This window comes from Coturnix japonica, chromosome Z, assembly GCF_054131305.1.
Source record: "Coturnix japonica strain WE chromosome Z, WE-NBRP24, whole genome shotgun sequence".
NCBI classification, from domain to species: Eukaryota; Metazoa; Chordata; class Aves; order Galliformes; family Phasianidae; genus Coturnix; species Coturnix japonica.
The window spans coordinates 73,522,184-73,535,353 of record NC_140702.1 but is presented as its reverse complement, the minus strand read 5'-3'; the positions used below and the strand labels follow the sequence as shown (position 1 = coordinate 73,535,353).

Sequence of the window (13,170 nt, the reverse complement as noted above, 5' to 3'; positions counted from 1 at the left end):
CCAGGTAGGAAGATGAATGCGTCCCTCCCCACCGTGGTTTGCACTGATCGTTCTGGTTTTCCTGCCTCTTTGTGCCCTTTGATGTTCAGGTGCTTTTGGGCAGCCCTGTAGCATCCAGCTTCCTGTAGAGCAGTGGGGCAGTTGGTGCAGAACACCGGTGCAACCGAGGTAACCAAATTAAAGGAATTTCTTAAGGAGAAAGACTGGAAGAAATGGTCAGGTTGCTGCAGAAATGCTTCAGAGCCTTTTGGCTTCTGATTTGGTTCTCTTTCATCAACAACAACAACAAAGAAAGTGGCTTCTCATTTTTAAATGTTAAAATTTCAGAGCTCTTGGAACTTAATGAGATATATGCGTGGAACAAAGTGAAATAATGAGCAGAGTGCGCAGCATTTCTGCTAAAATCATATTTCTGGCTTCTTGGCTTCTTTCTTGCATCAGTGGAATGAATGGTGTTAAGTCAGAACTGCTTTTAGATATGATGTTTTTTAGGACTATTCTGAATTTAGGGGTGTGACTGTTTGACCCAATGAGGCACTGTATGGGAAAAGCCTGATTTCATAAATGTCAGCTTTCAGTTTTCAGTAATCAAGAAGTAAGGTAATTAGACATAGGACATTAGCAGAAAGAGTAATAGCATGATAACCAACCTTCACATTGACTCACACAGTAGAAAACTGTGTCCTTTCTTACTTTTCCATTGGAACTTCTGTAACAGAGCATTTGTGTTGCTTGGAGCTGCGTGGCTTTGGGATGCTTTGGAATGTGCAGGTTTGCATTGTCCCATATGTGCTGAGAGCTAAGGGCATTCATGGTATTTCCCAGGTATGATAGTATCAGAGGGGATGGCCTAAAGTTGTAGCAGCGGATGTTCAGGCTGGATACTAGGAAAAAAATATTCTCCAAAAGACTGGTGAGGCACTGGGCATGGGCTGCCCAGAGAGTGATGGGGTCACTGTCCTTGGGGGTGTTCCAGAACTGCAGAGATATGGCACATAGTGACATGGCCAGTGGGCATGGTGGGATGCACTGGAATTGTGCTTGGGGATCATAGAGGTCTTTTCCAACCTCATTGGAGGTTTGAGAATCTCTGGAGTGATTTTGTTGGGAGATAAAAGCAATTTGTAAAGATCTTGGCAGTATTAAACAAAAGCAGCATATGCTGGCTTTGTTAGCAGCTTGTTGACCTAGATGAGCAGTGGAGATGATGATAAGCTGATCAGTCCTGCCAAAATGGGGAGGTGTCATTGCAATTAGCAGGAAAAGCTGTGACAAACAAGGGGACACAACCATTTCTGAGATAAGGAGAAGAGAATATCAGTGTCAAATATCTTGCTGATAGCACAGTAAACACAAGCTACTTTTTAAAAGGATTGAAGCATGCCGGTGTGCATTGTGTGTAGTTGTGAGCAGACATAAAAACACTGCATTAACAGACAGAGGAGTGCTCCATGGCGTTGGCCTGTTTGTGCTGGGGTGTAACATATGGAGGTGAGGCTTTAGGATGATGTCAGCTGTTTCCAACATGGAAATATCCTTGAATTGGATGTAAGCCTGGTGGGTCCTGCTGGGACTCCTGATGGGACAGTAATGCCATCATTCTCCATCTGGCACGAGCAGCTGAGCACCCTGCATGCCGTTAGAAGTGCTTGGGACCCCTCAGCACCACCCCTGCCATGGGCTGGCCGCCCCCCCAGCTCAGACTGCCCAGGGCCCATCCATGGCCTCGGGCAGCTCTAAGGATGGGGCACCTACAGCTTGGGGCAGCAGTGCTGGGCCCTCACCACTCTCTGGGTAAAGAATTAGCACAAAAATAATTGGACATAGAGCTGCAATTCTTGTTACACATTTTATCTTACACTTGACAAGAAGCAAAAATGAGAAAGCTATCAGTGCTACTCCAGTCCTGCTAGTGCTATTTGGACTTCTGCTAAATGGTCTGGAAGAAAAGAAAATCAATGCTCTGAAAACAATTACTGAGTTTTTACTATTACTATTTTTACTATTTTTGGGGATCTTGGGGATCTACTGTGAAGAGATCCGTGTATTTTTTACAATTTAAAAAGTTCTTTTTGTACCAATAAACTATATACTCCGCAAGGTCTGAGAGTTTAAAAACAAAAGGGAATGCTAGTAGTCTTTTAGAAGCTGTTATCCGTTGTTGTAGGAGAATCACAGAAACTGCAGTTTTGTCTTTGTTATTTCCTTTAAGGAACGCTGTCCCATAAATACGTTCCATTCAAAACAAACTGCAGAGTGACTCAGGACAATAACGTGCTTGGTCCTGTCCTGTGTCTTCAGTTGCAGGCTGCTTGGCTCATCGCTGCTTCATTCAGGCACAGCAGATACTATTTCCTTTCTAGAAATCTTCTCTCTGGGGAAAAAAACTGCTAGCTACAATCTAAACAAATGAATGAACAACAAACTGAGAAGGGTTTATCTCATAGATGAAAATCGTGCTGTGGCTTTAAGTGGGCATTAATATAAAAGAGCATAGCACTGATATAAAATAGCACCAATTTTCAATCATGGCTTCTGTTTTTGTGTGGCTGCTGCTTATTTCACATTATAGCTGATGCCATCACCCATGGGTAACACTTTCCTGGTTTGCAGTGTCTCTTTCCTGGTGTGTGAAGGTGTTTTTTTTGCAGCAGTTCTATACAGCACACAAAAGTTTTGCTTTTGGACACCATGGCTGTGTGCATTTTCAGGCAGGCTTTTGAACTGATTTTAGGAAGATAAAACCCATCTGAGTCCATAAGAAGTTGAGTCACGGTACTTCTACCACCATGTGCTTTTACCTTATTTTGCATGGCTCAGAAGTAAAATACTGCTCTTGAAAACATCTTAGACTTTAAAATGGAGGATGAAACTCCATTGGTGCAAAAGAAAGGATCAGGATTTAACTGCTTTAAAGTGCAACTGGTCTTTAAACCGTTGAATGACTAACCTTTTTAATGGTCGTGGCCTACAGCAAGTTGAGAAAAGAACAGGCTTTTAGGAATAGTAAATACACTTAACTCTGCAATGAATAAATAAATTGGCTATGAAGCTGTGTAGAGACATGCCTCTGTAACTCATTAATTGTACTCTTCAGTCCACAAATAGCTCTTTCACCGAATACCACAATTTACATGGGCTCAGACTGGATGGATCCTGTTGTGCAATGGGCGATGGTTGGGGTGAGCAGTGCTGCAGTCCCTCCTGCTCTGCCCTGCAGGTTTCCTTCCATGGGAGGTTTGCAGCTTCACGCAGACTGCAGAGTTGGAGCTGACCACAGAATCGTTGAGGTTGGAGAAGACCTCCAAGACCCCCAGGTCCAACCCCAGCCCTTCCCCTCCATACCCACTGACCTTGTCTGCAAGTGCCACATCTCCATGATTCTTGAATGTACATCTTCCAAGGAATGGTTCATCTGCATCTGCATTCCCCAGCACCAACTCCAATAGTATGTTAAGTGTATGACAGGAAAGCTTGAGGGGGGAGGGGACTTTTTATGAGGGCATGTGGTGACAGGGTGAGGGGAAATGGTTTTAAACTGGAAGAGGGTAAGTTTGGGTTAGATACTGGGAGGAAATGCCTTACTGTGAGGGTGGTGATGAACTGGAGCAGGCTGCCCAAAGAGGTTGTGGATGCCCCCTCCCTGGTAGCATTCACAGCCAGGCTGGATGGGGTTGTGAGCAACCTGCTCTAGATGGAGGTATCCCTGCCTACAGCAGTGGATTGGAATTAGATGATCTTAAAGATCCTTTCCAACCCAAACCATTCTATGATTCTATGATCATCGTGTCATAAATAGCAGAATGCTAAACAGAACTGATAATTTGTCCCATATCTTAATCTTGTGTTGTAATTTTCTGTTGGCAGGGAGGCAAGCCTGCTTTTGCTGGGTTGCGTTTCTGCTGTTTGTGCTATATAAAACAACTTTAATAATATCTTAGGCAGAGAACAAAACAGCCGTTCTTACAGATCAGGCGATCAAGTCAGTTATTGTTATCTTCTCTTTAGGTTTGAGTGGGTGTAGAGTGCATTTTTGTTGCATTTGTATTTGGGAACATAAGATAATGACAAGTAGGACTCCTGGAGTATAGATTGTCTGACATGAACAGGAGTAAAATCTTTGTGGCACGTCGCAACATTCTCCCTGCATGTACTGAGATAGTTTGGGAGGCTGACTACCATGTGCTGAACCTTAATTAGCTTGTTCTTCATTGTTTTTTATAAAAACGATTTCATGCTGGCTTCCCCATAGGGTCATGTTGTAGCATAACTCCCTTGTGAAACTCCAGTTATTAAGTCTTCAAACTTAGCAGAAGACGTTTTGTGGTGCATTTTTAACATCCTGCCTCAGAAACAATATGACCTAGATAGTTAATCAGGCTTAGCAAAATTGGCTTTTTTTTTTTTTTTATTGCTGCAGATTAATCTAGTTTCTCTGAGCTAATGCATATGGTATGTATGTCTTCAAGACCGTCCTTTTTCTCAATGATGTTGAAGATTTATAACCTTCATAAAATCTGGCGTGCACTGAGAGAGGAAGATTATGAATTACAGTTACTTAACCATTAGCACTGGGAACTTGTCTTTTGAATCTTGTATATGTTGTTTCAGACTACATTGCATTTACAGAGGGCTGAGTGAATTCTGTGTTTCTTCTGTACGCTAACCCAGTCTGTTTCATTTCCGTGTTGTTAAAAAGATACCGGATTGGTGCTGTTGATGTTTTTGTCTGATATATTTGTTTTAAAATTTCGATTGACTTCAGCAGGGAAAATATTCACTTTCTGGTTTAAATCAGTGAGGATGGCAGTGGCTCTGCATGAGTCGCTTGGTGCTCTTGTCTTGTTCAAGTCCTTAAAGTTCCAGTTAAAAAACTGCTGTCAGTATATTACCAATTCCACCACTTGTTCTGTTTAACTCAACAACTCTGTTGAGTCTGTGAGTTTATTCTTCTGTACATCTCTTGGACTGCACGGAGTTTGCACTGGGGACTCACAGATGACCTGATGGTAATGGTGGGTGTTTATCTGGTCTTGGTTGCTGTCTCTGCAGCCTAGAAAGAATTGTTTCTAACTTGGATTTCAGTTTGGATTTGAACATTTAGGGGGTTTCTTTTGATTGTCACTAAGCAGTGTCTGTTAAATACAAAGAATATTCATGGTTTAAGGCTTAATATGGGGCATGTGAGATTTCTTCTTTAATAAGTGCATACAGAATGTAGCTATAGTAATACTTATATATTAGAAGAGATCTATTATTTTGAGTGCCTCAAAAGATGGGAACCAATGTTTGTTAGGTGAAAATACGTATATAAATATATGTATATAAAATATTATAATTTTGGATAATTCAACCCTGTTTTCCCAAGCATTTATAACCAGACACTATTTTGTAGCTATTATTACTCATTAACATTACTCCTGTAATGTTTTGTTATCAATATTCAAAGTGCTGATCACGCTCTTCTTACTTTTTGTTAGAGGAGATACAGATTTATTTTGGAAGGGTATTTTAGTGAAAGTTTGGTCCTTGGGGTAAAGAAAGTACATAAACAAAAGTACACACTACCACCTGTCAAATATGATGTTCTTTAATGTCTCTTCTTCAGATTTGTTGGAGCTGTGATATAGCTAAAGAAAGGATGTAATGCTGTAAATGCTAAGCCTTTGGTGTGATGTGTCCTGTGGCTGTAGTACAAGGCAGCAGACAGCTGTATAGGGTTGCACTACTCATGGCATCAGTTGAAGTTGTACCTTTCAGTAACTGGAAGCAGGGACAGAATCTACAGCCTCACTGTTCACTGTCCCAGCAGAGCATGAGGTCTCTGGGCTTGTTCATGCTGGAGAAGGGAGAGCTTCAGTGAGGCCTCATTGGAGCCCTTGGGTTCTTGAAGGGAGAGTTAAAGGCCAGGTTGGATGGGGCCCTGGGCAGCCTGAGATGGTGGCTGACAATCAGGTCGTGGAAGGGGAACGGAACTAAGTGATCTTTAAGGTCTCTTCCAGCCCAAGTCATTCTATGATTGTATGACCTTATGGGGAATTCTTCCTCCCATCACATACTGTTCCCATTCATTTTGCCAGTTGAACCCAAATGTGATCATTTCACTGAAAGATCAAGTTTCATTCTTGTGAGGGGGCTATGGAGGGTATGTGGTATTAGGGGATGAAATGGATGGAATGAGATTTTTACAGCTTGAAAAACTGTACAGTTTTTCTAGTAATGAGTAGTAAAATACTTGATCAACTAAATATAAATAATCGACGTGCGATGGTTTAAGTCTTCAAAGCAACAACATTCTCAAAGATGATCTTTAATCTTTTGGAAAAAGTCCTGTGGGCTTTGTGGGCAGCTGGAGGGGCAGCTCTGCTTTATTATGGTGTTCTGTAAAACATTCCCTGTCCTGTCCACTAATTGGATGTTGCACTGCTTGCAGCATACTGATAGCACTTAGAGTTGTGGTCAGAGAGAGATATGATGCCTTAAGAGATTGCATCCCAGTGGCTGCTTCCCTACTGAAAGTTAGTAAGAAGTCCTAACTTTGTTTGCATAAAGCAAACAGTGTGCCCCAAATCTTTGTGTTTCTCGACTTTCTCAGTACAGGTAGGTGATCATTTTATCCTAGTAGTGATTGCTATTTAAACCAAATCAATTAGAGATGTTGGTCCTGTTAAAGTGTTAGGTTTAGAAACCTGATGATGGCACCTGAGACTCAGTTGGTCTTGTACTCATTATCTGGGGATAGAAAATGTATTGATTGAGTTTTAACCTACAAAACTGAAATGAGGGTTTTGATTCACAAAGGAGTCTGTAGACTGGAAATCAAGTGCTGATTTCTTTGTTCCGAAGTCAGTGAAAGAGATGAGTCCAAGGGCACTCCATACAGGAGATCCTTGGGCTGCGCTGGGGTCAGCACTCAACCAGGTAGGAGCATCCTCATGCTCATGGAGAGCTGGCTCATCTATCTCCCAGTGTGACAGGATGCTCCATTGCTTTCTTAGGCGCCTTCCATTGACTCTTGGCACAAAACACGGGTGACATGAATTAGCTTTCTTAAAGAACAATACCTCTCTTTCTGTTTTCTCCCCCTACCCTTGTCTTTCAGTTATACCTGCCGCCACTTGCGGAGATATGTCTATGTCTTGGACAAACTGTATTTCCCCCACTCGCACTGCTCCACGCTGCAGCATTGCTTCTCGACCCTCAGTGACAATGGAGAGGAACTCTTGTCTTTAACTTGTTCTCACATTCTCAGATCCTATGCCGCCAGGTTATTAACCTCTGCTCTGCACTTACTGCATGCTGCATGCTCCGTGCCTGCTCTGTGCATGTTCTGAGTGACGGGTGACGTGGGATGGGGAAGGGGTACTTTGTGTCTTTATGGCATCTTTGGTATGTGTCCTGAAAATGTGGTAGAAATGGATATTCTCGTTCAGAATATCTGTCATCAAAGACTGAGCACAAATTAACACGTGGCTTTTGGAAGTTATGAATCCTTTTCATGCTAAGAGTGAATATACTTAAGGTTGAAACCCTTTTCCAGAGCTATGATGTAAGAAGTGTAAGCTGTGATTCACAAAGCTTCCATGCAGTTGTGTACTTTGTAAGTAGAGCAGCAGTAGAAGCTGTCTTAAATGTGTCCAGCACTTCCCTGATGCCCATTGTTTCAGTACCACTGTATATAAATCATTTTTCAAGAATGGGAATGATGAAATTTCATATCGTGGCACTTAATGACAAATTAAGACAGGTCTGCTTTTTGATGTTATCAGTTTTGCTGATACCACATGAGAAGAACAGTATGATTCCATCAGCTCATGCTGATAACATGAAAGTTCATGATGCAGAATTGTGGATGCTCCATGAAACTGTAAAATATAGGAGGAATTAAATGAATTCTAGGCGTAATACCTAAATGTTTCCTTTAAGATGTTTTTTCCAAGCAAAAACTGATTTTCACTACTTCACTGCTGATGCTGTTGATAATTATTTTAAACAAAATGCTAAAAGATTTAGGAAAATAAGGAAAAGTTGCATGGCAGCATTGGAGAGAGGATGAAAAGCACCCAGCCTGGAAATGCATCTTCCCAGCTAACCAGTGTACAATAGCAGCAAACCACATAGTGAACATAAGTAAAACCAACTTGATTGTCAAGGGAAGGAAACATTGCATGCAAGCTGAAATAGCTCCTCTGGTACAAAAGGAATGTTACAGTGGTACTTAGTGATGGAGAGTTACACTGGGGGCTCTCAACAGGAGATGGAAATCCCAGGGTCCTTCTCCAGATTAATTTAGAGCAGTATGGTATGAAAGCAGGCAAAATCCGTCAGATTTCAAAGACGTCATTTAAAGATGAGTAATATCAAGGATGGCAGTTCACAGCAAAATCTTTGTATGGTGGCTTTATGGGTGAAAGCAGCACTGATAACCCTGTAGCTCTTTTCATATAACAAGCTTATGAAGCTCTTAGAGCAAAAAGTGCATCTGGGTGCAGCCCCCTGCTGAAACTGGTGGAGAGAGTTTACTAGTATGAGATTTGGCTGCATCCAGTATTAACTGCAGCACTGTTTTGCCCTGCTAGTAGTTTATGCATTCCTCTGATGGCCAACAGGAACTAATTATGGTGATTTATAGGTCGCATCCTTCCCTTTGCATGCATTTTGCAGCAGTCCAGGTAAAAACCATTAAAACTTTGTCCTGATCAGTGCTGTTTGTTTCTAAGCCACCACAGAGCTGTGTGTGATGCTGGGACCTGTCAGATCGATGGACACTGCTCATCCTATGCTCACTGAACAGCTGATATTGGTTAAAGTTGGGGTGGAGGGGAAGGAGAGAGGATATCTGCCTATTTATCTGTCTGCAGCAGCAGCAGTTGTGGCCTGGGATGGAATTGAGTGCCCTTGTTAGTTCTGGTGGGTTTTCTAAATGAAAATGGGCAAAAGGAAGAGCTGTGTGACTTCATTGGAATTAGGTCTTTTGTCCAAAGGAAGGCAAAGAAATGTGATGTCGAATTTGCGTAGTTTACTCACAGTGCATATCTTTTATTACTTAATATTATGTTTGCTCAAGCAGCACAACGTAGCCAATATAGTCTTAATGCACCTTTCAGCAGTCTGGGCATGCATTCTGCATCCTGACACAGATGAGCTCTGCAATCATATCCCTCCCGTGCCACCAGAGTCAATGGGATTATGCAATTGTGTCACTGTAAGAGTGTGCAGTCTCTGCAGATCAGAGCCTTGCAGATTCACTTTGAAAACACTGCTGAGGACCAGGAATGTTTCTGTAGCCGCAGTGCCATGGTGAAGCTCTGCCTAAAGCCGGCTGGTCCTCCTCCTGGTTGTGTCTCTCTTGTTCCCAGTGCTGGGACAAACAGGAAAAGTGTCCAGGTATTGCCTTCAGAGCAGCTCGGGTGACATACTTTCTTCTGCATCAGCCTCTGAAGGGAAGGTGGGGAGAAAGATGTATTTACTATTGAACCTCCTTCCTTCCCTGGGATTTTAACTCATGAGAGCAGATTGAGATTGAGGGAGGTTCCAAAATGCCAGTTCTGCAGGAAAATGATGCTGTGAGTGAACCAGGCTGGGCTGCTCACAGATCTCAGTATCACTGTGTTATCATGGAGCATAATTATGGCTTAGTTATAGGTAGACCATGGCACAGGTGGCAATTCAATTAACTGACAAAAGAAATAAATAAAAGTGACGGTGAGCAAAAATTGATAAAGGAAAAAGATTGTGAAGTTGTGTTAATATTTCCTACGTTTGGACTTGATGATCTTTGAGGTCTTTTCCAACCTGAGTAGTTGTATGATTCTATGACTGCTTGAGAGTGCAGGCTTGCTTGATGATACTGCTGCGCTGAGATGTCTGTCAAGCAGCCTGTATGTTCTTACAGAACCTAATCTGGGCTTCACTGAAGATGTTTTGTGTGGGCTCAGTTCCTGCTCTGGGCTCACGGGTCAGGAGATGAGGCTTTGGCTTTGGCCACTGCAATGGGTTATAAATAAATCAGCTCATTTCATTGTGTTCCTTTGGAACAAAACCCCAACAAAAATAGAAGTTCCTGCAGAGGTCTGAGTTACTACAATTCAGTGTTATTGCTTTTTGATTGCAATTTTTCAGCTGGCTGCTGGTAATTTTCTTGGAGAGTTTTTTAATTATGAGAGGATCACTTTACACTCAACATTGAGTGACTTGGCAGAAGGGAATTGTTTATAAATAATTCTATTATGAGTTACTTGTCTTACAGCATATTGATCAAGAAACCGTTGAGATAGAAAATCAATGCTGTGGGTACGTGGTGGTGAAAAATCACCTGGGTCTCGAAATAGAGTTCAGATGGATGCTCCTCGCTGGTTGTCTATCTACTGGAAACCCTCACACACTGGTTCATTAACTTCTGCCCTACCAAAAATCATATTGTGGGCATTGTGTTTATGGAAGCAGCAATCAAAATTGCTGATGCCAGAAAGCGCCCAACCAGGCTTGATGCCATCAAGGAGCATCTTCATGGAGCAAGTGGAATTTCGTCGTGTAGGTCGTGCTTTTGGGATAGAAGGTCCAAAAAGTATTGACTTGACTTAAAGTTGGCTTGGGCAGTTTCATGAGTTTACTCTGAAATATTTCAGGTTGTTAAGGGTAAAGAGATTTGCTGGGAAAGGGGCCCTTCTGTTCAGAATGCAGAAATATACTGTGTTCAGTAGCTGAAAATTGAAGCAAAACCAGTTCAGATCAAAAACCAATTCAGACTGGTTTGCGCTTTTTACATGGTGGATGATTCATAGGAATAGTTGAACGAGAGTTCTGGACTTCCCAAGGCTGGAATTTTTAAATGAGATTGGATGCCTTCCTAAAAGATATGTCCAAGTCCATCCGCAGGCATTGGGCTCGAAGGAGGAAGCATAGCAGGGGGAGTTCCTATGGTTTTTGTCAGACTGCAGATCAGAGTGGCTGCTTTTGGCATGAAAATCTGAGTTGCAGGCAGATTCACATGCAGGGTTTTCGCTGGCTTGGTCATCCTACAGTTTTCCTTAAAAGATGGCATGTGAGAGCTACGTTCTTTCTATATAATAGTTAAGATTTCTCTAACCCTGGTAAAAAGTTTACCACAGGCACGATCTAGATGCATCCTACTGCATTAACATGTGAACCTAAAGCCTAAAGCACATCTTGATCGAAGGGAATCGGCTTTAATTGAACACTTATGAGCCCACATTCCCATGAGATGGAATTGGAACAGTTACTTTCACACGTTTCCATTGCTGCAGCGCGTTCAGAATCTGGGGGGTTCATACGTCATTTCTGGCAGTTAATCAGTGCTGGGGAGGGCATCATATTCTTTTATCAGTATGTAAATAAGCCATTGTTTGGAGGCTGAAAAGAGAAATGTTCTTATAGCTTGCCTGAAGAGTTCAGGAGAACGCTAATGAAATAAATGTCAGATTGAACGTATCTTAATAGTTTACAGTTAAAATCAGAATTAATGCTCATGGAAGCCAGTCTTTGGCTTAGACTAAAAAGTTTTGCTTAAGTCAGATGCTTTATAGTATATGCTGAGCATCTCAGGATGCAGAACAGCTCTCCAATGGCTTCCATAAGGCATCATCACTGCAGCACACAGGGCAATGTGTATTTTCTCTGTTTTATCCACCTGGTGATGCACTTTTGTCTATTTTGCTGTCTCAGACAGTGCTGGGTGAACTTTGGCTGGAGAAGGCAGCTCAGTAAAATGTGTAATTATTGCCTAAATATAGAGAATTATTCACTTGGAAAATAACAAACATATGGTACAGATTCAAACCATCTTCCAATTTGTAAAATTAAAGCACGGATTCTCACCAATCTCTACATTTTGGCTTATGCCTCTTCATCATCTCTCATAGCAGATCAGCAGGCTGGAGCTGTGATCCCAGGGCTGAATTCGGATTCAGCTAGTGGAAAATGCTGGCTGCTGCTAGGACATAGATTGGTAATTGAGATTCAGATGTTCCAGGCAGAATGTCTGAAATGAAGCATCAGAATATATGCATCTTTTTTCCTTTTGAGTGCTATGGGTTACTGACTTCTTCCACTGATACTGAGAGTGAATTGTTCAATGGATATTCATGGATGTCTGGAAGGAAGGTTGGGGTGTCCACCTGGAACTGCACAGTGCCTTAAGAACTGAATATTTAAAGAACTTCATCAATTTGAGCAGATAATGGTCCATAAGTACCCCAGAAGAGTTGGGTGCAAAGAAATTTCCAGAAATTCCTTTGAAGAGAGATGCAGGTGGTTAAAGGGTTCATATAGTGCACGTATGGATGGCACTGACAAAGTAAGTTCTGGCAAATGTCTGTGAAGAATTCAATGATAAGAGATTTCTGATATTAGTGTAGGAGATAAGACATTTGATATGACATTTGTCAGTAAGCCCAGACAGGTCCAAGCAGCTGCCAAAGATTTGGGAGCTGGCATCTGCATTCATCCGCACTGATCTCAGTCACTTGAGACATTCCTCTTATGCAGTGTTGGTGGCACTGTCAGGACAATGCTTACACTCCTTTTGTTTCCAGCTTCTGATGAGAACATCAAGGAAAAGAGCCATCTTCTTGCATTTTGATGTCACCATTGATAACCATGACAAAAAAGTAGAGAGGTGCAAAAAAGGGGAGAAATTCAGTTCTTATTGCAATCCTCCAAAGGTTTGTTTTCAGACATGCTATGAGGGTTTGGATCCCCCCCTGTAGAGCAGGACGTGGGCCTGAGAGCTGAAGGGCTTTTGTTGTTCTGTGTTTGTGCACTGCATTTGTGAGAAAACATGGATGGGAATGCTCCCACTGCAACAGCCACTGATCAGAACAAGCAGTGGGAGAGGGAAACAAGAACCTCAACTGGCTTCCAAAGATGAGTAATGCTGCAGCCCCAGTGCAACCTCCAGGACAGCGATCAGTGCTTGGCTTTGGTTCTCAATGCTGGAAAGGTTTTCTGGGGCATCAGCCGAGCTGAAAACAAGTTCAAGACACGTTCACTAATGAAAGAAGGTTTTCAAGTTTCCGTATCATGTTCCTGCCTCATGAGCTTTGTTACTTTCTACGTGCTTCTAGGTGCACGATGTGCAGTATTGCATCACATTGCCTGTGAGTTTTCATTAATTGCCAGTACTTGCTGTTGTAGGATTTTACCCTGAAA

The 13,170-nt window shown here is 42.2% G+C and overlaps 1 protein-coding gene across 15 annotated transcripts in view; it reads left to right on the top strand.

Annotated features, from left to right (window-relative positions):
* DYM (dymeclin) overlaps positions 1–13,170 on the top strand; it is a 121,880-nt gene that overhangs the window by 68,317 nt on the left and 40,393 nt on the right. For 8 of the 15 annotated variants that reach the window (XM_015887208.2, XM_015887206.2, XM_085529301.1 and 5 more), the window contains one exon: positions 7,103–7,267. The exons of the other annotated variants lie outside the window; for them this stretch is intronic. In XM_015887208.2, coding sequence (XP_015742694.2) covers positions 7,103–7,267 — 165 coding nt within the window. The remainder of the gene's footprint in view (positions 1–7,102; positions 7,268–13,170) is intronic. 15 annotated transcript variants of the gene reach the window in all.